This window comes from Erithacus rubecula (assembly GCF_903797595.1).
Source record: "Erithacus rubecula genome assembly, chromosome: 1".
NCBI lineage: Eukaryota > Metazoa > Chordata > Aves > Passeriformes > Muscicapidae > Erithacus > Erithacus rubecula.
Genome location: NC_136658.1, coordinates 14,926,797 through 14,954,330, shown reverse-complemented (window position 1 = coordinate 14,954,330; position 27,534 = coordinate 14,926,797). Strand labels below are relative to the sequence as shown.

The window sequence follows — 27,534 nt, the reverse complement described above, 5'->3', positions numbered from 1 at the left end:
AATTTTATGGCTAAACATTGTAAACATCTCATACCTCTGCAACTCAGTTTTTATAATCTAAAGAGTTGTCTTTAAGCTCCCTTCTTCACGTGGGAGTATCAGGGGATTAGGAACTCCCAACAAGTGTACACTATGACAACTGCAACTCGTAGAAAACATAAAAAGCAGGCATAGAAACTTTCATTCAGAATACCTTGAGCATTGTTAGTACCCAAATCTCAAGCCAAATGCCACTTTTTGGATATCATTACCTAATGGGTGTTCTTAAATTTAAACTCCAATAAATTGCTTAGGCTATTTTGTAATGCAACTCTTTGTACTGGTGAATACGTTGATCAACTAATAAATAAAATAATTAAATTCTGCCTTCTTAACAAGGTGAAAGGCATTAGCAACTGACATTGAAGGAAAACCTGAATTAGCCTCCACCGAAACTGAAACCCTACTGTAAAAACGGCCTAAGAAAGTTACGTGACACTTAAATACAGTGTAAAACAGTGTGTCACTCTACATGAAACCAATGATTCAAAGGCACACTAAATTGTTAAACCGGGTTAAAATATCTTAACAATGAAATTCCCATTAGCACTCTTGGCAGTGCATCGTTTGCTGCCAACAGGGGAAGGGAAGGGAAGGGAAGGGAAGGGAAGGGAAGGGAAGGGAAGGGAAGGGAAGGGAAGGGAAGGGAAGGGAAGGGAAGGGAAGGGAAGGGAAGGGAAGGGAAGGGAAGGGAAGGGAAGGGAAGGGAAGGGAAGGGAAGGGAAGGGAAGGGAAGGGAAGGGAAGGGAAGGGAAGGGAAGGGAAGGGAAGGGAAGGGAAGGGAAGGGAAGGGAAGGGAAGGGAAGGGAAGGGAAGGGAAGGGAAGGGAAGGGGCCCAGGGGCGCCGGGACCCGGCGCTCTGCAGCCGCCCCGTGCGCCGGCGGGGCCGCGCATGCGCAGCGCGCGGTGGTGTGGGCGGCCGCGCGTCGGCAGCGAGCGCCGCGTCCAATGGCGCGCGGGGCGTGCGCGGGGCGTGCGCGCGCGGGGGGGTGTGGGGGGCGCGCGGGCGGCGCTGCGGGCAGTCACCTGACGGGCGCGCGCCGCAGTCGGGCCGCAGCCGGAGCCGGGAGCGGCCGGGCCCGGGCGGCGCGCGCGGGGCGAGAAGGGACGGCGTGAGGCGGCGGCGGCGGCGGGGCTGCCCTGCCCTGCCCTGCTCTCCTCTCCGGCCCGCGGCGGCGGGCACTGAGGTACAGCCGAGCCGGCTGCTGGCGGGAGTGTGCGCGGTGCGGGGTTGGCGGCGGTGAGGCGGGGGTCGCGGCGCGTTCGCGGGGCGGTGTCAGCGATGCGGCCTTTCCGCCTCCGTGACGCGTGCAGGGTCGGGGGTCCCGGCCGCGGGGGCGCCGGGGCGGCGGCGGCGGCGGCCGCTGTCCGTCGGCAGTGCCTGGGTGCGGGTGGTGGCCCCGCGCGGCTGCCCCGGAGCGCCCGCGCTCGGTGCCGCGCCCCGGCTCGCACGCGTGCCCTGTGCCCGCTGACACCGGCGGGACTCCCCTCGCCGCGCTGTGCGCCGGGGCCGGCTCGGCCCCGCTGCAAGAGCTCCGCTTCGCCGGTGTGTGTTGCACTTTGGGGGGAGCTGGGGAAAGTCTTGTTTTAGACTGTAAACAACGAAATACAATTCCTGTCCGTCCTGTTCTGTGCGGTGAGATCCTTGGCGTGTTTTGGGGCTTGTTGGAAATGTAGTAATCGCAAAAGAACAGTTTTAGCCTGACAGTAATCCCAAAATCATCTACAACTCGGACTTCCAAATCTTTATTGAACTAAAAAACGGAGGGAGAAAGTGTTCTAGCAGTAAAGATAACTGTGTAGTAAATTTTGACAGGCACATTAATTTGAGGCACTTGAGGAAGGCAGTTCGTGTGCAAAACATCTGGCTGCAGTAATGGAATAATTGCAATCCAGAAGCACTGTAAATTAAGGTGATGTGGCACTCAATGCTCTAGTCTGTAGGGTCAGTTCTTTAATCTCAAATATTACACCACACAGCAAGAAAAGGAAAAACTATATTCCTGTCAACCTGAGTCTGAATTCAAGCATCTAAGGTAGACCACGAAATAAGATTTGTAATATGAGTTTAACTGTAAAGGTGACTTAAATGGCATAATTACACTTGGATGCCCTAACTCAAGTGAGTCAGCTTGTGTGTACCTTAGCAAACAGTGAGGCCCAAAATAGGCAGATTTGCAGAGAGAAACAGTTGTCACTGAAAACTGAATACCCACCGTGTTTTTCAGAAGGGCTGCCTTTGATCTGGCTTAATAAATCTGAAACAAAAAAAAAGCTAGTACTAGTATTTGACAATGTTGACAACTTCTAGAGTGTTTTCCAACTTACTCTCAAAAAGAACGTACTGTTGTTGTCTGGGTTCATCTTGTAAAGTGAATAAAAGCATGGTAAGTAGGATGTTTGAAAAGTTTGCATCACTAGCACACTCCTGATTTTAATCAAAATGCTGAAGTACAGCTTTAGCTTCCATCAGCTTTATCTTTGAGTTTATATGTAAAAATGTGGAAGATCTTAATGTGTTAAATGTTTAATGGCTTTTAATAGGCTCTGAAATTCTCATGTAAAGGATATTTTGAGCGCTGATAAATTTGTTATGATACAAATGGTCTGGTATTAAAACCCATACTCTTTACCTGATTATTTAGATCAGGTGGGCACTCTTGTGAAAAGTCTTTGCACTTGAGTTCTCTAAGTCCCAAATAACTCTGCCCTATGGTTCAGGGAAACAGCTCAACAAATCTTTGTCATGTCAACCCTACCTCCCAAGTTTGATAATCAGAGTGTTTCTATGAGCACTCCATGGGTTTTCTTTTAACCACAGTCCTCTTTCTCTCTGCACTGGATGTGCTGATGTGGGGGCCAAGAAGAGTGGTAGATCATTCAGAGGGTTCACATTTGTGTCTGAATGCTGGCATTTTAATTGTCCTGTAGAATTCAATCACTGCAAGTTTCATGGGGAAGGTTTTGGGGAGTAGGAAGAAAACTTGTGGTATTCATAACATTAGTCCTGTTTGTATGTAGTCCTTAGTAAAACCAGAGGTAGTGTGTTAATTGTTGCAAGTGTGGATAGGAACATAACATTAAGTGAGCCAAAATTAACTGCTGAACCAATCATTAAGTTGTGTAGAGTCAGTCTAGTGTGACCACAGTGGGGATAATGTGTGAGGATCCCCCTGCAGCTTTCCCTGCCCCCACCTCTAATTCAGAGGTAAGCAGTCTGGAGAGGGGACTGAAAGGGATGGAAAGGCTTACTTTGCTGTAATAAATCATAGGCTGCATCACAAGTCATTGTTTCCAGCAGTATGTAGTATTTTAAGGGTAGATGAAAGTTTTGTTCTTGTTAAGTATGAAGGGAAAATGTAGTATTTGGTATAAATGTGAGTTAGAAGGTCAGAGTAAGGCTCAACTGACTGATCAACTACTGAAGCTTTAAAAAGGGGAAAGTGTGCTGTGAAGGGTAAATTGACTTTAGAATCATTGGTGAAATACAAATAAATTGAGTTTAATCATTAAACATACATCGCAGAGTGGGAGAGGTGCAGCCTAGGGTATCAGTAACTCAGTGTCTTTAAATGAGAGCCTGTGTCTTGAAGAATATTCAATTAATCTTAAAAAATGTGTTGAGATACTTTGTGAATTACTTTATTTGAACTGTCAATATAATGTTTATAGGTGTTTGGATTCCAGTCTTGGCCTACTGACAAATACTTTGATAAGTAAATATATGGCTCTTGCTCACTCTGTTCACGCTACTTTAAGGTCATCAAATCAGAGAGTCCTGCAGTGATTTGTGTTGGGACCTTAAAGATCATCCATTTCCAGCCCCCTGCCATAAGCAGGGATGCTTTCCATTAGATGAGGTTGATCCAAGCCTGTCCATGAACATTTCCAGGCATGGGACAGCCACAGCTTCTCTGGGCAACCTGTGCCAGGGCCTGACCACCCTCACAGGGAAGAATTTTTCTAGTAGCTAAGCCTGCCTTCTGTCAGTGGGAAGCCACTCCCCCTTGTCCAAAGTCCCTCTCCAGCTTCTGCAGAAGCCTCTTTAGGCACTGGCAGGGGCTCTAGGGTCTCCCTGGAGCCTTCTCTTTCCAGGCTGAGCAGCCCCCGCTCTCCCAGCCTGTCTCCAGAGCAGAGGGGCTCCAGCCCTCAGACCATCTTTGTGTTCTTCTCTGGACTCATTCCAGAGGATCCATGTCCTTCTGATGTTGGGGTTCCCAGAGCTGGAGATCAGTATTTTATGTGGAGCCATCCCAAAAATGGTTATTTACAAGTCAGCTTGTAAGATCATGTCTTTTGGCATTATATGTCAGATAGGAAATAGTCTGCAGTTTCAGGATGGGAAGACTGAGACAGTTTGATGTGATTTGGTGGAGACCTTTATTAGTTCTACTATCTGAAGTCTGGTCTAGTGCATATATATATATGTATTTTATTTTAATTTTATATCAGTATTGTTAGTTCTGATAAACCTGTGTTGTTCTGTTTTCGTAGAAATGTTTCTGAGGTTCTTTCTGATTTATGTCCAAAAGTATTTGCTGATTTCTTTCAGTTTCACATACTGTGAAGAACAGTTGTGGAAGGAAATCAAAGTTAAACAGATAATACCAGAAATGAGATTCTAAATGTAATTTCCAACCAGTATTTTCTTTGACTTGGCAATATAGCTGTTTCACAGTTCTTTCAGGTTGTTTCTTGTATCCTTGTAAGCTAAAGTATATTAAATGGTTAATTTAGCATTCATTATAAATATTTTGACATATATACTTGTGAATGGATTGTGGTAGTCATTCAGACAAAGTTATTCATATGGTTTGTTTAACTGTAGCAACGAGTAGAATATGTAGTTCTAAATACAAATGTGTTTGTCCTTTAAGTAAAGGCAGGAGTTGGCAGTAGATTTTTAGTTGTGCCTGCTTTACTTATCTGAAGTGAATATTTTATTATCTAACCTAGTTCTTATTTGAGAAAAAAATAAAACCAGGTTTTGCTTTTATTTTTGGGGTGTTGTGTTTGTTATTTTTGTTGTTGATAGGTGTTTGGGGGTTTTTTTAAAAGTTCTTTAGAGAGTCTGTGCATCATTATCTTTCCCAAGTAATTCTCTTTGAATGCCAGCACAACTGAAGGTCTGTAAGTGATGGGATTTTTCAGAGGAGTCTCTGAAATCCCTTCAGACTTATTTAATTTTTTAGTAGTGAAACAAAAGAAATCCTACAACATTATCTTTATTCCTGATCCAAAAATTAAACAATTAGTGTCGTTAAAATAATGGGAAACTGCCGAGTAGTTTGGAGTTTGTTTGGCTTTGATACTGACTTTGTGTTATCCTCAGAGGGAAACTTTTTAAACTTGTGTTCTTTGGAGAGTCTACATTTGATTACATGGTATCAATCTCTTTTTTTCCTTTTAAAATCGTGCCTTCTAGAGGCCTGTGACTACTAATGTTCTCAGGATCCCCCATGCTCTCCTTCACATGTCCCAACTTCTCATATAGCTTGCAAATATTGAGAAAAAGTATGTATTCAGTCTTAAAACCTGGAAAACAAATTAAGACTCTTAGCACAGACTTAAGACTTGCCAGACTTCCCGTGATTCTTTTTAATACTCGCTTGTGACTTGACAAGAGTCCAAATGCAGTGTTTAAAATTATGCTACAAAAATACAAACTAGTAATTTTAAAAAATCTCATTTATGTAATTAAACTGTCAAGAATATAATCTAGGTGTTGGACTAATAAAGAAGACAATTTAGAATTGTGACTCTGTTAATAATTGAAGATTAAATGTACTTTTTTCTTAAAGGAGAAAGCATTGTTCTTGGGCAGCAAAGCTTGCTTTTTGCTTTTTTTATCACTTTCTTCTTTTGCAGTCTGTTTGAAGATGAAGCAATGAGCATGCACACTAAAATGCTTGTTCATTCTTTGTCAGCATAATGTGAATCAGCAGCTATTAACCACTGCAGGCATTCATCTGTAATATAACTATTTCCTTAAAAGGAGAGATAGCTGGGGGCAAAGACAGAGAAATAAAACTGTAGAAAAAACCCTTTGCAGTATGTTTTCAATGAGTTGTGTCTTATCTAAACTGTCTTGTTTTAGCAGTAGTAAGTGATAGTTGTCACTTTGGACTTCACATTTGTGGATGGCAATTTTTTTATAAGCTAAAGGAAATGTAAATGTCCACCCTAAGAGACCTGATGGAATTACTAAACTGCTAGAACTTACTCAATAGATTCACATAAGAGTATCACCAAGGGTTTGTTTTCTCCAGGCTATGTTTTTGAGGGTCTATAATTATATTTTTTCCAACTGTTGAGAAATTTAAAGTGTTCCAAGAATACAGATATGTTAGAAGCATGGTGCTAACTGAACAGACCCTTGTTGTTTACTAAGTGGTAAATTAATCTTGCTAGTTTATCATTTTGGTGTAAACTGAATTTACATCTGGGTGCCCACATTCAAGCAGCTTAGAGAGCAGTGGCAGCCTGAGTTCTGCAGCTACCAAGGGGAGCTTTCTTTCTCTGCTCTCTAATTTCAGAATTTCACCTGCATACAAGTGACACTTACTGTGGTTGCTAGAGAGGATTGATATCCAGTGTGGTATTGATAGATACTTGCTCACTTAGACTAAGGAACACGGTTTTGATTACATTTTTAGTAATTTGGGTAGTCTTTAGCTGGGTCATGTCTGGGAATTATATGGTAGGTGCAGATCAGAAAAAAGCCAAGCACATGTAGGCTGAGTTGATTTGGATGGTAGGGCTGCATAATTGATATCTCAGTCTAAGAATAAAAGTTTAGCTCTTCTTTATAAGATTATCTGAATTTGGTTTATTCACCAATGGAAAATAAGAGGGTTTTGCTCTTTAAAAAAAAAGCACTGAGCTCATAGGTTGTGATTCTTGTAGCTCAAGTGTTTTTGCTTGGCTCCTGCTGGGACTATGGCTTAGTGGAGCTTAGAACAGAAGGACCACAGGTCTGTATCAGCTAGTTTATTGCCCCGGTTGCTCTTAGGTGTGTTACAATTGATGGTAGCAAGCTAGATTACTGTGTTTTATTTGGCAGTGAGTCTTTGAGACAATTGTGAGGTTTGGATCCTAGATTGAGTTGGGGGCCTTTGGATGAGTCCTCTCTTCTTCCATGTTCAGCTGATGATAAGGAAATTCCTTGTCACAGGGGCACAGTGAGGTCCTGCTGGATAGGAGTAGCTGCTCTGCAAGACTGACTGGAGTGCAGGGTCCTCAGCTGTCCAGGAGGAAAGGGAGAGCATCAAAACCTTCTCCAGTCTACTCTGCTCTTCAGTCTGCTTTTCTTGAATTTGAAAAACCTGTAGTTTTGAGGGGGATAAAAGGATTTGGAAGGCAAACTTTATGTGGGGATGGATGCTGCCTCTGCATTTGGTGTTTGCATTGTATCTTGGTGACCATTAGATACTGGAATTTCATTTTCAAACTCCTTGGATTTAGCATGAAGAGTGAAGATTGTAAAATGTAATCAGCTGTTTTTCTGAGTCTTAAGTCTTCAAAATAGTAAAGGTATGGCTGTCATTGATTTCCATGGGTTTCTGTGATGTGATTTAGTATTTTTAATGACACTTGAAACATTCAGACTCAGAATGTTTAGAAAGCATTTTGGTAAACATGTACACAAATGTGTGTATGCATTTGTCAGCTTCAGTGACAACTTGATGACTTTTAACTTCCTTCAACTCTTCCAGGACACTCATTTGTCCACAGGATGTTGATTGCATGTGGTGCAATGTGGTGGTGGTGCTGAGCTTTGTCTAAAAGTTTGCTGAAAGTTTGTCTGCCTTGTGTGGGGTGTTTGTGTGGATGAGAAATATATCACATGAGTTCCACTCTGGTACTCTGTTCCTACTCTAACACTGCCTGCATTGGGTACATTCCTCAACAGTGTTATCTGTTTTACTACTATTTTCTTCTGTAATTTAGCAACAGCAGTTCCTTATAGCTTTACCTGGTTTCAGCAATCATGATTCTCATCTTTGGAATACCTTTTTTTTTTTTTTTCCCTTAAATTATCAATGGAGAGACTTTATGGTTTACCTGAGGATCTGCACCAAGTGACTCTTTAACCAAAGATTGTGGTGGGAGGAAGTAAAGGATTTTATATCTACCTTTATTCTCCAGTCAGCTAGTAAAGAGCAGTAATTGTTACCAGTTGTAAGCAATCAGATGAGCTAACCTACAGCTAATTTTAAAGTACCCTTACACTCACTGTACCTCACTATTACCTTCCTGTAATTATATAATTAATGACTTTGAATATATGAGGAAAAATGAGCTGTGGATGAGATGTATTTTACAATGAGTCCTGATTAGCATCTTGCTTTGGTCTCTATACTGTGTACTTAAACAAAAGTGTATTCCTTTTTGAAATGTGGTAGCAGTACCGATTTTCATTAAGATAAGTATTTATATGTTCTTTGGAAATAAATATAGATACATATATATAATCATTTGGATGTAAAGATGTCTTAAGTTTACTGAAGATATGGTAATTTTGCAGGTAACTGTTGGGCATAGTTTTCAAAATTGTATACTAGTAGGGAGGGGAAAAAAATGGAGTTACTTCTCTGTGATAAAGCAGAATGAAGTTTTATAGCTGGTACTTAGGAGGAAATATTCCTGTTCTTATGTGAAACATTATCTCATGATCACTGATAAAGAATGAAAACTTGGTTGTGTTCTCAAAGCAGAACTTGATTGTTTGTGCTTCAAGTGCTTATGTAGGTTTTATATTAGCAAGTGTGTATGCTTATGTTCATGGGGTTTTTAAAATTTTCAGTTCCAACAGTGAGAGGTTATTAGGTGTGCAGGGTTTCAGATGAGAGGAATTTTAGGAATGCTCACATTACTAATTTTCCTCCATGAACTGAGGATTTGAGTAAGTGAGCTTTCATGATGTTACTTCTTTAATCCTTCCAACCTATATTATAAAAATTGTTTAAGTTTTGGAAGATATTTTTGGGCTCTCCATATTTTTATGGCAGTGTCTGTTACAAATATCGTAAATAATACTCTTGCATGGTTTTATTTCTTAGTGTCTTCTGCATTCAGTCACATGGTTGTTGGCACCTCCTTTATGTGATTTCGACACACAATCATCTGCTTGTGGAATACTTTTCCAAGTTCTCTGTGCTTGCTTTTAGTCTTCCTTACTTGAAGGTTACTTTTAAAATACAAATAGCATTATAGAAGTTTTAGGCTGCTATCCAAGCATATGATTTGTTATTGTTGTTTGTAGTGTCAGTTTTCCTTTTTAATGCCTGGTTGCTGATGTTAATAATATTGAGAGTGAAAAGAAGAGCCTGATTAATAGTACTTGTAGAAAATTAAATGATATAAAGTGGACAGAAAAGCTTAGAAGTCCTATTCTTATGACACTTGCAGCACAAACTTGTAAGTTTAATTGAATTGTTTTCTCTGCTTCATACCTTTTCCCCTCTCTGTCCATCCATTCATAAATAAAACTAATTTTAAGAATTGAGTGCTCTAGAAGAACAATTCTGGTAGAAGAGAAACAGTTTACAGAAGAGATGTACTTTTTTTTCTTTGCTGTGACAGTAAGTGTTCTTGTTGTGGATGTGTGTACAACAGATCTAGTTACAGAGAAGTTGTTTTGTACTCACACTGCTGGGGAAAATCTGGTTGGCTGTCGTGACAGATACTGTGACCTTATTACTCAACTGGAAAACAAAATTCAGAGATTGACAAGTTTAACCTCTGTTAGTTCTTAAGTGTAACAGCTTTTTACTGTTGGTTGCTTTTTCTCTTTCCCATTCAATGCTTTTGTTTTCACCAGCATTTTCAGTTTTCTGGTGCTTTACCTCTGGAATTTTTTTTTTGTGTTTGACAGTACCTAAATTTAACAAAGGCTGAGATTAACTTAGTGTTTGAGTGTAGTGTAGGGGTGCTTCTTTGGTTTTGTGGGGTTTTTTTTGAAGGCTGTCTTAAAATAGAATACTTTAGTAAAATAAAGTAAAGTAAAATACTTATTAAATGCTGCATTTTATATTATAGATACATCAAAAAACTTGTCATCCTGTTCAAATATAGAGGAAACATAACTTGGTTGATGAACTCACAATTAGGATGTATAACATTCTGTCAGAGTAAAGTGTTAAATAGAGTTATGCTCAAACTATGTATTTCATTCACTTCTCGAGAAACAGAAGGTAGTGTTTCAGTGTTGAAAGCTATTTTATTTTTTTTGGCAGCTGAAACATTGGAAGCTCTCAGTGCTCCAAGTAGTCCACAAGCTGTTTTGAAAGGATGGTGTGTGCCTCACAGAGGTAAGTGAGAAGGAGGGTTAGCTCTTCTTTGCATTCATTTGTCTGTATCTATAAAAATAGAAATAAGCTAGTGTTCCTTTTAGCCTTCTGTGCTATGGAAGTGTAATGAACTGAACTGGATATTGGAATTGACTATTTTATCAGGAAAAACCCAAAACCAGCATGTATGATATGTGTGTTGTCTGAAGGTTTTTTCTTCCAAGAAGATACTAAAAAAAAAAAAGAGCATTTTAAGGCTTGCTTTAACTATAGTCTCCCTCATGAGTTTTGCCAGAGTGTTTGCCCAGAATATGTCCTGTGCTCTCTGACACTGTGGATTTAGTCTTCAGTTTTTCCATTTGTCCTCTGTTCCTTTTTGGTGTTTTGGGTTTTTTCTACCTTGTAACAAATGCAGAGTTATGCTTTATTAAACTCTGTGTGCTGTAAGATATGAGCAATATGATGAGTTAGGCTATGTGTGAAGCAATCCAGTTAGAAGTATATAGTTTATATTGCACTAGTTGCTTCTCAAAAGCTCTTAAAAAAATAGAATTTAATGAATAGCAGTTCCTTGAGGAATTATTTTGTTCCCATGAAAATTGAATGGAAATTAAATATCTCCTAAGTTAATGAATCTGTAGTCTTGTTATTAGGAATATGCAAACATTTAAATTGTTTTCTTCCAGAAGTATGCCCTTTAGGATTAACAGTGCATGGTATATAGCACTTTACCACTTCTTAGAGGAGAAAACTCATGTTTGTGGAACTTCTGGGCTTTTTCCCTCAAAGCTTTTGTTTTCATCATACACTTGTACACTTTGTTTGAAGTTAAGCATACAGTGTTCCATAAGGGTGTGGGAAGGGCAGGTAATGCTGATGTGCTGTGTGCTTTACTGGGGTCCAGACTAGTACTGTGCTGCTATTGCCACTGGAAATGGGGATCTTTTCCTTCCCTCTTTCTGTTCAGAAGTTCACTCAAAATGCCTTTGTGCCATGCAAATAGCTTGAACAGTGAGTAACCAGGAGCACAGCTGGCAGCATGGTTGATTTTTTTTTTCCACAGTGTGTTGAAATATGGTCATGTCCTCTGCTCTCCCCATGTTGTGAAAGTTTCCCCACATCTGAAACCTGAGGATGTGCACTGGCTACAGTTTTATTATTGTTGGGAGCTGGCAGATGGTAACAACCTCTGTTGAGCAATAGAATGATGAGGTAGTCCCATGTCAGCTGAAGTGAGTCTCTACAGCTGTGCTCAGTTACAGGAACTCTGGGGTCAAGTGTAATCTGAATGCTTGGTTTATTAAGGTATAACGTGTCCTAGTCATACCATGTTTTCTTTGCAGGATAGTTCCAAATCTGACTTAAGTGGTTTCTTGATTGAGCAAGGGCACTTCTTAATAATCGTTTTTCTTTCTTTTAATTGGAAGAAGAGCTCAATTGAAAGTGAAATACAGTGTAAAGATCAGGCTTGGAAATACTTTCAATCTTCACATACTCTAGGAGAGTTGCCTTTTCCCTAGCCCTTCTGTTTTTCTGCAAATTTAGGAATCTTCAGAATTCTTGTGAGTTATATATTTGAAGGTTTTAAATACTGTATACCTTTTAACTATTGTTTATTAGCCAGTGAATACTGTTACGTGAGAATTTTGTCAGAAAGACAGTATTCCATTGCCAGGTGATCTGAATCATAATGATCCATTGGGAAAGCCAACTTGTAACAAGTATGACAAATCAAATTATCATGAACAGAAAAGGAGGAAAAAGTTTGCATTAAGGCAGGTAGAGAATTCAAATTTAAAAACAAAACACCAACCTACTGGACAGAAAATCGGTATTTTACCAATGTCTGGTTTAGCAGACAAAATACTTTTGAAAGAAGACAGAACACATATATTTTAGTCTGCACTAGATGAATCAGTAAACAGAAGTAGCTCACATAGTATTTTGGTGAATTTTAGTATAATGCATCTGTTTTATTTCTCTACATTTTTATAGTGTTGAAATTAGAATATACCAATTACTAAGTGTGAAAGCCTAGATAAATTTACTGTAACACCTAGAAATTATGTCCCTGACTCCCTTGACGAGGAAAGAACTGTTCTTTTGCTGAAGTCCATTTTCTGGTCTATGAGACTACAAAAGCAGTGTTAAGATATGCATATCACAGTTTGGGTACTTTAAATGGTCGTAAGCATGTATTTATTTAAAGTACCAATTTGAAGAAGAGTTGGGCCAGGGAGTGCATGTTTAACATGCTCATGTTCCAGTACCAATGGGTTCCTGTTGGACATGACTTTCAGGGGTCCAACTTGTTTCTTTGCTCCCCAGGTGTGAAGCACAGAAGCATGCTTTCCACTGAGCCTCACACTACCACCTGTGATACAGAATGTCTCTAAGTGAGAACAACAGTGTGGTGTTTGCCTATGAATCCTCAGTGCACAGTACCAATGTGCTCCTCAGCCTGGATGACCAGCGAAAGCGAGATATCCTTTGTGATGTTACAATTTTAGTGGAAGATCAGCGATTTCGGGCGCACAAAGCTGTGCTTGCAGCTTGCAGCAGTTACTTCCTTTCAAGAATTGTGGGCCAGGTGGACGCTGATCTTATCATCACTTTACCGGAAGAGGTGAGTGTCACTCCCTTCTGCAGTTACCTGCCAGTGCTTCTAGTATGCTTTGTTCAATTCTCTTATGGTAGGCTGGGGTTTAACTGACAGGTTACAGTAGGGGATTTAAGAGCTGAAAGACACCAACCTGCAATCTGGGATACCAAAAATATTTTTGGAATTTAAGTACTTCAGATATATATCTTGTAAAGGCTAAGTACTGTCATCTTGGTGTAGGGTTTGTTGGTTTTTTGCCAGTGTTTTTATTCTTTGACTTTTATCCCAAATAAAAATTAAATAAATGACTGCTGCAAGAGTTGCCTTTTCTAGGTCAGTCACACAAGAGTCTTTTTAGGGTTTGTTTTTGTTTGAGCATAGCTAGCTAGAAATGTATAAGAGAAAGTGAAAGGAGTAGAGTGTTTATCCCCTCTTGATCCTTGCAGTTTTTGCAGTGTTTCTCACTTAAATAGAAAGAAGGTACAGTTTTAAAATACCATTGTATGTTTTTCTTTCAGTTTCATTTATGAATGCTACTTCTTGGCAAAGCCACTTTAATGTTTTGTTAACTGCACTAAGTCTGAAGACATCTTGACAGCTTATGGATAAACTCTTTCCCATTCTACTTCCCCACATTATAAAGGATGAATTAATCTGATGGTGTAATCTCCAGAGCATATTTCAAATGCTATTTTAAGGATTCTTTAGGTAGATTGTAAGGGTTTACAGACAGTTTTTAAAAACTGTTCTCTGTGCAGATCTCATAATCTTCTTTTCATGTGTTGTCTTCTTTAAAAGGAACATACCAGACAACTACTAAAAAACAAAATAAACAAACGCTCAACTGGTTCTTAAATTGAATTACATGAATAATTCATTATTTTGCTGTCAGAAGGATTCCATGTAATTAATGCATTGATATTGTGCTTTATTTAGCATAAAATACTGTTCATTTCAGTAAAGACAGGGAGTAGAGTGTGGACTTGAGTTTAAGTACTAATAGTGGACATACTGCTTTATTCTTCATTTTCAGAGAAAAGGCTAAAGGAAGTGTCATGTAGTTGGTAATGTGTTTGTGGGATTTGTTTGTGGCTTTCTGTGTGATTCCTTAGACATTTTTTCGTGTGTCAAAGATCTTGTGCAGTTTCTAATGATGCAGTTTTTGTTTATCTCTGGATTCTCCGATAGGCAACTCTTGTGAAGACATAAATGAGTAAAATAACTTGCTCGAAAGGAGCTTTAAAATGAGAATTCTGTTTGGTGTGCAGTTGTTAAGTGCATTTCTTTAAATCTGTGGGAGGAAGAAAGGAGTAGGTGGCTGTAGTAGTAAATAATCATATGTGGTCAAACTCCATTTTTTCAATTTTTTTACATCAATGGTGCATAAGACTAAGCGATTAACAGTAATTGCACTTCAAAATCTACAGCTAAATACTAGCAGCATATTCTAGAGTAATTAATATACAACTTGCTTTGAAATATCTTTGTGAGGCTGGAATCTAGTTACTGGTTTTCAGTGTACAGCAGTATTTTTCACTTCTAGTACTGCACTGCCAGAACATTTTATTAAGAGACTGATCACAGTGAAGAAAATAGTCACAAAATGTGCATGATAAAATTCAGACTATCAGGAGAATTGTTTCAGAATTAATTTGACCAGGATTTTCACAATAGAATAAGTCTGCTGCATTTGTCTTGTACTCTGTCTTGCTGGCAGGACAGGTGAATTAATGTATTTCTCTGCTTAAATCAAACTTGACCATACTACTGGGTTTTTTTCTGTTTTTGTAATAGGTAACACTTAAAGGATTTAGTCCTTTGCTTCAGTTTGCATATACTGCAAAACTCGTTTTAAATAAAGACAATGTGTCTGAAGTTTGCAAATGCGCAGAATTTTTGGGTGTACGCAACATTGAAGAGTCCTGCTTTCAGTTTCTCAAATTCAGATTTTTGGACTTTAAATTGGATCAGCAGGAATGTCCTAGGAAGAAATGTTGCACACAGCATTGTCAGAAAGCAAACCCCAAAACTGGGAATGCAGATGATGGAGACCTAGAAATAAATTGTGAAGTAGAAGCACTTCTAGAAAAGGAGTATAGTCAAATTCCTGACTCAAAGCCCTGTAAAGATGAAGAAAATACTAAATCATCACCTGCTTTCCAAGATAATGCCAGTCAAAACTGTGATCCTGCACATTTAGAAAGGGGTAGTGCTTCCAACTTATCTTCCCAATGCCCAAAGTATAGAAAATTCCAGAAGGCTTTTGGAAATGACAAAGTACATTCTTCGGAGTCCAATTCCAGTGTTAAAGATGTTCAGGTACCACCATTTTCAACTTCTCTCGAGAAGGAAACATCTGATAACGATGGCATACAAAAAGCTCAGGAGTGTGTGCCTATGCAGCTGATCTCAAACTGTGAAGAGACTCAGGTAGAAATGGAAGAAGGGGAAGAAGGCATTCAGAAAAAAGAAGAGTCAAAGAAAGATTCTATTACTCAGAATGTGTCATGTCCTGTGGAGAAAATGGATCTTGCTGCTTTCCCCCAAAACTCTGCTGCACCTCATGGACTCAATTCTGTGTCAGTTTTACATAGTTGTGAGCAATATGGTAACTTGAATTTCAGTAGTATGCAAAACAACACAGTTTTAGCAGAAAAGACTGTGTCAAGTACTGAAGCTGGAAATGACAAAATTGAAAGTCAAGGTAACCCATCTTCAAAGGTGGATTTGTGCGTTAGGGAAGCCACTAACATCACCTCAGCTGGAGATCGAAGCAGTGTGGAGAGAGAGATAGCAGAACAGCTGGCACAGGGGTTCTGGAGTGATATTCACAGCACAGATGCCTGTCAAGTACATCTGCCTCCTGCAGTTTCTAAAGAGTACTTGGAGCCGGTGTATTCGGGGAAGAAGTCAGAGTGTCCGTGGCTGGGGATCAGGATCAGTGAAAGCCCTGAACCGTGCCCTCAGCGAACTTTTACAACCCTGAATTCTGTCAACTGCCCCTTTATAAGCAACCTTAGTGCTGAAGGATGCTCCAACACCTCTGAAATGAACAGTGGAGATTATGCTCAGGGACCACAGCAAGAACAGTGTCCCTACAACTATGTGATAAGTCTGGGAGAGGATTCAGAGACTGACACTGAGGGAGACAGTGAATCCTGTTCAGCAAGAGAACAAGAATGTGAGGTAAGAACATCCTGATGTATCCTTTGCTTCCCAGTCTCTTAAAGCCATATTCAAACATCCAGTTCTGAGTCTCCTGTGTTTTGTTGTTTTGGGTTTTTTTTCTGTGGCTGCTTGTTTTAAAAAGCAAGGAACTGAAACTTTAAATAACCATTCAGGGGTTTGTCTGGAAGGTCTCTGTTAATTCAGGACGACTGAATTAAAGTATGAAAGTATTTTTGGCCAGATACTGAAGTGTTAGATTCTTGCATATTAGATCTTTAAGATTTTTTTTCTGGAACAGCTGTCAGAAAAGGTTGTGAGTCTTAAATCAAGGCATGAAGGTTTGTTCTTAGTTTTGTTTTTTTTTAATCTGCTTCAGTTAGATTTAGGAAAACTAAACCTCTTGGAACCTTTGTATAATACAAACTCACCAGTTTTCTTGGTTTTATTCTGAGCTGTGAGGTGAAGGTGTGAGAGAAATTATGCTTTTGATTTATTGTGAAGTGAAAATTAGGTTTTTAAGCTGGCTTCAGTGGGTGTGTATTTAAGACTGTTTAATAATATCACCTTCTCCAACACTAAGGTTTATTTTTGTTTCTCCAACTGTAGTAATTATCTGGCACTTTATTTCTTTGTTTGCTTTAGTAGTGATTTAGGCAGATACTATACAAGAGTAGTGCAATCATAAAAGATATACCTGGAACAATTTCCACCTCTATTCTTGAAATCATAGAATTGCAGTGCAACTCTGCATGATGTATCATTCAATATTACAAAAATTTAGTTGTTCTCAAAGCACTAGAGGTTTTATCTTTTCAAGACACAGGGCCTTACTGAGACTGAACATAAGTGAAACATGCCATCAATACAAAAAAGCTGGAATGCCAGACAAAAGGCCAGAATTTGTTAAATGCATTCCTCACCTTTGTGATGGAGAAGATGGCATCATTGCTGAGGATTGCTGGGATTTTTATTATTTTTTGCCTGTTTGTCACCAGTAGTAGCAAATCAGAGAAAAGATTTCTGTGTTCTTTTTAAACTATATTCAGATCTTTGACCACAGCAAGGTAACATACTTACTATACTCAAATGTAAAGATTAAAATAAAGTGTCTTTAGTTGGATACTCAAAAAAAATGGTGATTATTTTGTAAAAGTAAATATGTTTTTCAGTATTAATCAACATTTTGTGATCTCAAATGCTTTTGTAGCTCAGGTATACAACAGTAGCAAGAACCTGGTCCTCTCTCTTCTCCAGCATCAAGAAATAACAGATTGTAACTTCTGTATTTTAAGGAAATGCCTGTTTCAGATGAACTTTTCCTGCAGAAAAAAAAGCATAGGTATAAAATGTATGCAGGATGCAATCTTAATAGCAGCTTTGGGAAAACTTAAGACTGTATTAGTGAGTCTTGACACCTGTTTTGTACCTCATCAAACTGTGACTCCTCTTCTTAGAGTGTATCACCTGCATATTTGATGCACAAACAAGTAGCTTTCATTCTAGTCTGAATATGCTTGTAAGAATCTAGTGTAAATGTGCAAATATTCTCTTGCACCTGTGCTTGAACATCCTGTAGTTTAATTCCCTGGATATTATCCCATCATCTGATGGTTATGTTAGTTTGCTCTTGTCTCTGAGATGCAGGAAGAAAGATGGGTTGTGTAGTAAAGAATGCTTAAAATGGAAACTTGACTTGTTGGTATTTGTGTAATCTTTCCACCTTGGATTTACAACCGTATCTTACATTCTAGGTAAAACTGCCCTTTAATGCACAAAGGATTATCTCACTTTCCAGAAATGACTTCCAGTCATTTCTGAAAATGCATAAATTAACTCCTGAACAATTGGACTGTATTCATGATATCCGAAGACGAAGTAAAAACAGAATTGCAGCGCAGCGATGTCGCAAGAGAAAACTTGACTGCATACAAAATCTTGAATCTGAAATTGAAAAACTGGTATGTATAAATGTTCATTACTGTTGTCATGTCTTTCTCTAAACATCTTGACTGGCTATCTGGCAGTAGCTTGAGGGTGAGGTGGTTTACTACTTTTTCCACTGCAGCTTAAAAAACTTTATCAGTATTGTATAACTTCTTGATAGTGGTTCTAAGTTTTTCTGAGCTTGCTCTAAAGTACACACATCTTTCCTTCTGTGCACTTGTTTCTGTCCAAGTAAAACATGCATCACAGCATGATTTTTGGTGAATTATGTTTCTGAGACCCATAAGCTTAGAAGTTAATTGTACAGAATGATTCCCAGACTGTTATCCTACGCTGGTTTTTTGCCTCTTCCCCTTTCTTGCTTTGAGATTTTGTTCTTCAGCTCATGGTATTGCTCATGGTCAAGTTTGCAGTTATGCAATTGTTAGTTGTGTAAGTGCTTTTCTTGGAACATGTCAACATGGGCTGGCAAACTGCTTCCTGAGCCTTGAATGTTAAAAATGAGACCCCTGCAGAAAGGAGGAAGATACAGAACAACTTGGGAAGTTGCTTGCTTTTTTAGCAGTTGCATCAAGTTTGTAGCTGAGGAATCGATGCTTCCAGATTTCTCTGCAGCCATCTGTTAATATATTTTCTCCTCCTTAAGAAGGCAATAAAAAGAAAAATATGTAATTTAAGAGAAGTGTTGGTAATCTGAGGTTAGGATTATGCAAAAAATAGCAATAGCAAGAAGATAATTGAGTGGCTTTTCAGAAAAACAAGTCTTTGTTTGACTCTCTCATCTCAGTTTCATAGTCAGGCATACCATGTGCACAAAACAGTTCCATTGTTTATGACTACTCTTGTTCATGGAGCTTTTTAGGCTTGGTGTACCTGAATTTGGTAGCTGCATCAGCTGGAACACAGCAGTCATGTTACATCTCTTTTGACGTCAAAGAGAAAAGGAAAATAAAATCAGAGCCAAATGTCAAGGACTGGAAACTTATTTTCCCATGATCATCATTTTTCACTGCATCTACTCCTACTTCTGCATGGAGGAGATAGGCTTTGGAGGGTGTGAGTGCCATAGAGCTCTAGTGAGCTGACAGGGCAGGTTGTGCTCAATGAATAAGGTGCTCTGTGAGGGAGGGTAATCAGGTGATTGTATTAATAATATCCTTTCTGAAGAGAGAAGTTGCATTTCTGACATTTCAGAACTTTTTGCCTGATTTTGTCATCATGTTGTCATTTGTTATGTAACTCTGTCAATATTTTGCAATACTTGGGCAGGGAATTAAAGGTTGGTCTGCAAGATTAGACATGTGGTTGTTTCAGACTAATAATTATAACATAATATCCTTCTTTCTGTGGACCTGCACTGGAACAGACTGAATGTCTGCTGTTTGACAGGTAACACTGTGCAAGACCTAGATAATGAGTGTTGAGTCTTGAGAACTGTGAGGTCAGGTATGAGTTATATGATTCATTCTCTAGGCACAAACATGTTCCAGTTGCGTATTTTTTTTCAACTGTGCTGGTAAGTTTGTTCAGAAATTCCTGAAAAGACCCTGTTTGGAACTGTTGAACTTGCCTGACAGCCACAAATCATCAAATTTTTGTGAGCTGTACACAAATACAGAAACATTAAGATCTATCTAGGCATGATTTCCAGGTGGGTGGAGGAAAGGAGATGTCTCAGAAGGACTGCGTGTGCTACAACCAGGTTGCTTCATGCATCATGACTCCTGCCTTGTTCCTGTTCTCTGGGTCACTAGTGTCTCAGACCTTTTGGACTTTGATCTTATGATGGTATCATCTGTCATGTGGCTTTGAGAGGAAAGAGAATGTTGTAGCTATAGTTTGACATCTCTTGACAAGTAGATAAATACTCTGTACTACCAGTTAGGAAATACTTCTTGGTGGATTTCCTCATCCTGGTTTCCAGTATGTTGTCCAGTGTGCAGCATGTTTTCTTGTATTAGTTTCTATTTGGTGCTGCTTCAGTGTTTTTTTCTCTCTCAGAAGTTGCTTGTGTTGTGTTTCTTGGAAAAGTCCTATATTTGGAACAGACTGACCCCTGCCTGGCTAGAGGCTGGAGACTGACAGCTGGCAAGTAGCTTTGCTGACAGGCACCTTGGGGCCTGGGCAGGCTGCAGGCTGAGCATGGATCAGCAACACGTCCAGACTGAAGAAAAAGCCATCAGTGTCCTGGGCTGTGTAACTGGAGCACAGCCGGTTGTTGGAGGGCAGTGGTTGTTACATGTCTTGGCATGTGTAACACTGAAACTTTTGCTGGGTTTTCACCCCTCCCAGTTCCAGAAGCACATTGATAGACAGGAGGAAGGTTGGGTGAGGGCTTCTGGGATGGCCAGGCCTGAAGCACTTCTGTGGTGAGAGGCAGAAGAAATGGGGCTTCTACCTGGAAGAGGGATGGGGAGATCTAATATCTGTGGGGCAGCCTTTGGTGGTGGAAGATATTCAGCTTCCTAGGGGAGTACTTGACAGCAAGAGGACAAGAAACATGGTCTTAAATTACAAGGGAGGATTTCATCTCAGTGTAAGGAAGCTTTTTCTTCCAGTGGGGACAGGCAGGCAGTGGAGCAGTTCACCCTGAAAGGCTGTGCATGCCCTGTCCTTGAGGGTTTTGTGGCATGACTGAGCAAAGCCCTGAGCAGTCTGATCTTACTTGATCTCTGACTTTGTTTTGAGCAGCAGGTCAGACTACAGACTTGATGAGGTACCTCCCCTACCAAGTGATTCTGCGTAATTGGAAATCTTAGGTTAAGTTCTACTTACATTGAAGAAAAATACTGTTCAGTGCTGAATCTGTTATCTGGGAGAGTTACCTTTGATTGCATCTCTTGATCTTTTGTACTGATAAAGTAATTTTTTGCCTCCCTATATAGCCTTTGCTTATTGACCTTTCAGGTGAATCTGAGTGTTCTTGTTGGTGAGTAATGTTTTGTATTTGAGAATGCACAAGGGCTACTTAAGGAGTTGTAGACTTGTTAGAAACAGCTCTTTCAGAGACTGTGTATATTCACATTCCTTGTACTTTCTTCTGTACAATGGGATGACCCTGCCTGAGCAGGGAGGTTGGACCAGATGACCCACTGTAGTCCCCTCCAACCTCACTCATCCTTTGGTTTTCACTTTGAAACTTTTTAAATGAGGGTGCTTGCAAGGGAGAGCAGAGTAGAAAGGCATCTTCTTCACTGAGGATTCTGTAGCTGAGGAGGAGGATGTCAGTGCTCCAAGAACAATGTAATTGAGATCTTATATATATTATAGCAGGATGAGATGTGTGAACTAAGTACAGTCTTTAGCAGAAGATTCAACTCTCAGTTTATGACCTCAAATCTAACTGACATTACTTTGTAGTATTAGTTTAATGCTGATAAAATAAAACAATATTTAAATGTATTAACCTGTCAACAGCTTCAGAGGGGGGTGAGAAATTTGGGCTGGAATAACTATTTCTGAATATTCAATTTGTTTCAAATAGCGGTCCAGATAATTTCATCAGTCCATAATACACAGCTGAATGCTTCTACATACCCAAAAGTTATTAGGTGATCTGCCTAACAGAATGGGAAAAATTATTCTGATAAGTATTAAACACCTGGAGGACAATGCAGGCATCTGACACTGGCAGCAAGGCTCCATGAGGGGAAGGTCCTGCTTGTCAAACCTGATTTTCTTGTATGACAGGGTAACCCACTCAGCTGTCTAGGAAAGCCAGTAGATTAAATCCTCTTGAATTTAACCAAAACTTTTGACAGGCTCTCTCAGGATCCTTCTGAACAAAATGTCCAGCCCACAGCTGGATAAACCCATCATATGGTAGAGCAGCTGGCTCATGGGTCAGGAACAAGTGGTGACAGTGACTGGGGTGGCATCAGGCTGGCACTGGTCCCTGGTGGGGCTCTGCAGGGCTCCATCCTGAGCCATGCGCTCCTCACCATCTTCATTAAGAACCTGGGCACAATGGAAAACACTGGAAGTTTGCCACTGGCACTAAACTGAGAGGAGCTGCCAACTCCCTCAGGGAGCTGCAGAGAGACCTGGACAAGTTGGAGACTTGGGCAGTCACCAGCTGGGTGAAGTTTAACAAGGACAAGTGCCAGTTCTGCTCTGGGATGGGGCAGCCCTGACTGTGCATGGACTGGGGAGTGAGAGGCTGCAGAGCAGCTGCACAAAGGGACCTGGTGTTCCTGACCCGTGGCCACCTGAGCACAAGGCAGCAGTGTCCTGCCAGCCAGGAGGCAGGAGGGGGGATTGTGCCCCTGTGCTGGGGCAGCCTCAGCTTGAACATTGTGTGCAGTTTTGGGCACCATGGTTTAAAAAATGTCATTAAGCCATTGGAGAGCATCCAAAGAAGGGCCATGAGGATGGGGAAAGGTCTGGAGGGGGGAAGTCTTATGAGGAGTGACTGTGGGCATTTAGTCTGTTCAGCCTGGAGTAAAGACTGAGAGGAGGCTTCACTGAGGTCCTCAACTGTTGCAATAATGCAGATGGGACTCAGTTTCTTCATGTAGAAAGCTACTTCTTTATTCACATAACACATTTTAATACAGTTTTCATAGATCTGTGTTTAACTCCAATTGGCTAATAGTTTTTTTGCCACTCAGTTCATTGGTTAGAAAGTGTGTACATGTTAAGACTCTATATACAGGTGTTTGCATTCTTTCTTTGTGGATTCTCATGGAACAGATATTTTATTATAGGTGCAACTTAACCATCTACTCTTGTATAGAAAAAATGTGTTAACTGACTTTTTCATTCCTCTGATTCTTTCTTATAGGAACTTAAAACTTAGCTGGTAATTCAGCAGAACAAGGCCTGATTTTATACAGCCTTTCTTTTATAATATCTTGTATGCAACATTCAACATCCTCAGGAGGGGGAAGGGCCAATCTCTTTTCTTTGTGACCAGTGGCAGGTCTTGAGGAAACAGCATAAAGCAGAGTCATGGGAGGTTTAGGTTGGATATTAGGAAAAGTCTCTTGCCCCCAGAGGCTGGTTGGACACTGGAGCAGACTCCCCAGGGCAGTGATCACAGCACCAAGCCTGACAGAGTTCAAGAAACATTTGGACAAAGTTCTCAGGCACAGGGTGTGACTCCTTAGGTATCTATGCAGGCCAGGAGTTGGACTCGGTGACCCTGATGGGTCCTTTCCAGGGTGGCATATTTTATGATTAACAGCTGCTCCCAGTATGCTGACAAGTAGAAATTTATTCACAAAGTCCTCTTTCTACTAATTTTAGACAAGGGCAGGCAACAACTGTTCCTCTTGCCAAATACTGCCTAAACTTAATCAGTTCTTTCAAAAAAAGCTGTAGAGGTTGCAGTATGAGGTTTCTCTGCAAAAAGGGGATGTCAGGAGGAGTGAAAATAATAAAACTTTCCAGGAGTGAATTGACATAACAGTAGTTGCAACACATAGTCCCTATGATTAAAACTTGAAAACTATTTAGAACTTGTGTGTCTTGAAAACCGTATTTTCTTTTAATTATTTAATTACAGAATTTAAAGTGTATGTGTTGCAACATGTTTGGATTTGGGCTCTTTGTCCTTTTCATTCAACTTCATGATGGTCTTGCTTGTTCCCTGTCCTTCTTTGCCATTTCCTCATTTTTCTTTATTCAAAAAGTTGTTTGTTTCCATGATTAAACATCTCGGTTATCAGTGTCTTTTCATTTTTAGCCACTTCTGTCAGAAAAGTTCACAACATTGAAACAAAAAAAGCCTTAATTTTATACAGGCTATTTTCTTCTACTTGATCTTTATTGGTGAGTTGCTGTCCTGTTTGTTGCTATTTGTTTGGACAATCCTGCTACATTATCTCTAGGCTGTCAGTTATTCAGCACATCTTTCTTTCTTTCCTGAATTTTCTACCTAGTTTAGGAACTATACTTAACTCCATTGTTTGTCCTATAGCAGATTTGGCACTTCTTGAGAATGGAAGTTAATTTTTCACCTAGTGGAATAGCATCAATAATTAAAATGTGATGCTTGATTTTCAGCATTTCAATTTTAAAATACAGATTTCTGTGAAGACTGCTTAATGTTTTGTTGAATCATTGGTAATGGTTTGTGTTACCTTCTAGAACTAGTGTTTCAGAAATATTTACATTAAGTGCAACAATGTTTCATTTGTTCAATCAATAACTACAAATTACTTCTTTGTCTGCCAGCATGAGTTTGAAAAAAGCAGTATATGTGAAAAACCACATCAAATAGCTTAGCTGATGATGCTTCCAGAGAGGTTAGGATTGACCTTTTGATATGTGTTTGATTTGTTGCTGCTTACTTAGTGCCAATTTACTTCTGTTTCAGCAGACCAGGGTATTTAAAGTTCTGGTTTAGCTTTGATAGGAGCTTAAACCATAGTTTTTATGAAAATGTAGACTAAAATATTGTTTTTCTTTTTGCAGCAAAATGAGAAGGAGAATTTGCTGAAGGAAAGAAACCACATTTTATCAACTCTGGGTGAGACAAAGCAGAATCTGACTGGACTTTGCCAGCAGGTGTGTAAGGAAGCAGCCTTGAGTCAAGAGCAAATACAAATCCTTGCAAAATATTCTTCTTCAGATTGTCCACTCTCATTTTTGTTCCCAAAAAGAGAACAAACAGCTCCATCTGATAGTGAGCTCGTGGTAGCAGCCTCTGTAGAATCAGCCAATGGCCTTTCAGGTGTCACAGCTGCAGCTGAGCAGAGTTGCTGCTACCAGCGCGTCCAGAGCGCGTGCGAGGCCGCGCTCGATCAGGCACCAGAACCGCGCCCGCTTCCTGCCCCAGCAGCAGAGCACAGCTCGCTCCTGGAGCCCTCTGGAAAGGGCAGTGGCATCACTGACTTCTGCCAGCAGATGACTGACAAATGCACTACAGATGAGTGAATCTCTCCTTCCCACTGCTGGCCTCAGCATTGCAACTAGAAGTGGGATTGAGCACTATTGGAAAGTAACTTACTAAGTGAGAGCAAAGAGAAAAGTGGAATCTTTTGAAACTATATTGGCAATTACATGGTCACCATTATTACTTGGCGAGCTTTGGGTTTGCTCTGTGTAGTTCCAGAAAGTAATTTGTATGTGTCAGCCTTGGAGTTTTTTCTGTGTGGTGATGCCAAGGAAGGTTCAGGAAAGCTGTTGGAAAGTACAAATTCCATGCACAGGTGCTTATTTATGAGGAAGTTTTGTTCAAGTGTAGAGCAGCCTACTCTGATTTATGCCACAGTACTTAATGCCACTCTGCATTTTAAGGAAAGCCTCCTGACAGCTGTTAATGCACAATGACTTCTATACCTAGAATGCTTCTAAGACTTCTTTTTTTTTCCTGGTAGACAAACCTTAAGAAGCATGTATAGCTCTGTAAATTATCATTTTGTAGATGGGCTAAGTGACATGACAGGATGAGGAGATTCTGGAATAGCCCCCTCTCTATTACAGAGAAGACTTAATTAAAGTAGTAGGTGACTACTACTACTACTAGGAAAATTGATTAGTAGTTGGCTTTTATTGAATAAGTGCTCTTGTCTCTGTAGCACAGAATTAAAAGAACTGGAGCAGGAGAGGTGCTGCCACATACTGCTCTCTTCTCTAAATTTAGTGAGGGGAACAACAACATGCTGTGGAAGGCAGACATCTGAAACTGGTGCAGTTCTTGGATGAGTGTGCATTGGATCCTCTGGCATCTGAATCCCATAGGCTTATTAAAACACACTGCTGTATTGTGACTTCCTGTCCTAGCACCTTCAAGCTTGCCACTTGTTTGTGGCAAGTTGGAATCAAAGTATTGTGAAAGTCTAAGGACAGATTTTTTTTTTTTTTTTTTAAGGTATTCAGGCGCCGCATTTTTTTCTTTCAGTGCCTAACTGCCTAAAGTAAGTTACAAATATTTGTTCTCTGATCACTGGGACCAGTAAAGTTCTATTTCAGAATCAGTCTTCAGAATGCTTTCTGGCTAAACCTGTAGTATATTTTCAATGGCTTGTGCTATTAGCATAGATATATAAAAAGTTTATTGAAGAAATGAGCTGGAGATATTTCCTTTATTACTTTGTGAAGGAGAAATTCAGCTACTGAAAATAATCCTCATTTTCTAGATTTTTACATAGCAGTGGATGCATATTGTATACCAATGATGCTTTGTTATTTTGATGTCATTCTCACACCAGAACTAAGTATTGAACCTCACCACAGAAAACTTTGGGTTTGCTGGTTTACAAAACATGAAGAATCTTGTACAAGCCAGTGGAATTCTTCATTTCCTACCTCAGAATGTGTATTAGCTTTTTGTGTCTTTGTGTGCATGTACAGTAGGCAGCAGCTAAGCAAAGGCTCTTGTAAATACTGCTTTTCAGTTCTACCTTGCAGTGAGACAAAACTTGTTCTTGGCAAGGCTCTTTTTATTTTTTTTTCCTTCCCCCACCATCCATTGGTAAAATAGCATTAATAAATACAGTAAGCCACTTATTTAAAACAGAAATTTTAAAATTGACAGATTTCAACAGGACTTCTCATAACCAGCACATAACACAAATGACTACACTACCTCACCTATGGGACTGAAAGTTGATTCAAATCTCTAGTAAATCCTTGGATTTTCATCATATGTCATTACTTTTTAAGGGAAAAAATATGGATCATAGCTTGTATAAATCACAGTACTTGCAGTAATTGAAATTCAGAAATAAGTACTACACGGCAGACATCATGATAATTGAATTGAAATTCTTTTAAGTTTCTATTATTGAGTTATGATGATTCTGTATATGTATTACTTTATGAAGATCTCTGGGCTTTTTCTCCAGTTTCTGTAGATTTCTGGTTAATTTAATCCTGTCTCCCTCCCAGGCTGCCACCTGGGAAGCATTTTTCTCTTATGTCTCCATTTTATTTAAAAAGCAAACCAACAAGAAACAATCAAAACAAAATTCAAAGCCCAAACCTCTACTGTTGATTACTACTCTCACTTTTAAAGCTGGTGATATTCTGAAATGACGTGGACAATGGCATTAAAGCATTGTCCTAATAGTGCACATAGTTGGAAATAGAATTCCCTGGAGTAAATCCTTGTTTTAACGAGGTAGAGCATCTTTGTAGGGAATGGCTGCCTGGGAGCTTATCCAGTGCCCAGAGCCCTGACACACTTGGCTGCAGGTGAAGTTTGAGGGTAGGTTTTTGCCTGACCAGCTGCATCTAAATAATTTTTTAAATATTTATTTAATACCATAGACCTACAAGTTGCATGTTGACTTCTATAAGCCTATATCATCAACTTGCAAATGTTATGAATGAATGACAATTTTATGATACAGAATTCTCAGGAAAATGTTTTTGGAGTTTGGTTTTGTTTTTTTGTTTTTTTTCTTCCAGTAAAGAAATACTCGATTTTGAAATTGTAAAATACTTTGTTAAAGCATGTTTTAAAATACTTTGGTCAGACTATCTTAAAGCCATAAGGGTATGATGGCATACAGATTGTAAAATAAACAGATAATTACAACA

General features: G+C 39.7%; 1 protein-coding gene across 2 annotated transcripts; it reads left to right on the top strand.

Moving 5' to 3' along the window:
- The first annotated feature begins 1,050 nt into the window (after window positions 1-1,050).
- Window positions 1,051-27,534, top strand: BACH1 (BTB domain and CNC homolog 1). Of its 2 annotated transcripts, XM_079302699.1 has the most exons (6): window positions 1,051-1,226; window positions 12,660-12,957; window positions 14,728-16,119; window positions 17,853-18,059; window positions 24,463-24,555; window positions 24,722-27,534. In XM_079302699.1, exons 2-6 carry the CDS (start codon window positions 12,718-12,720, stop codon window positions 24,896-24,898), a joined length of 2,109 nt encoding a protein of 702 aa, XP_079158825.1. In that variant the 5' UTR covers window positions 1,051-1,226; window positions 12,660-12,717; the 3' UTR covers window positions 24,899-27,534. The 2 variants fall into 2 exon arrangements, with proteins under 2 accessions (XP_079158825.1, XP_079158824.1); XM_079302698.1 differs by having other exon boundaries at window positions 1,052-1,226; window positions 24,463-27,534.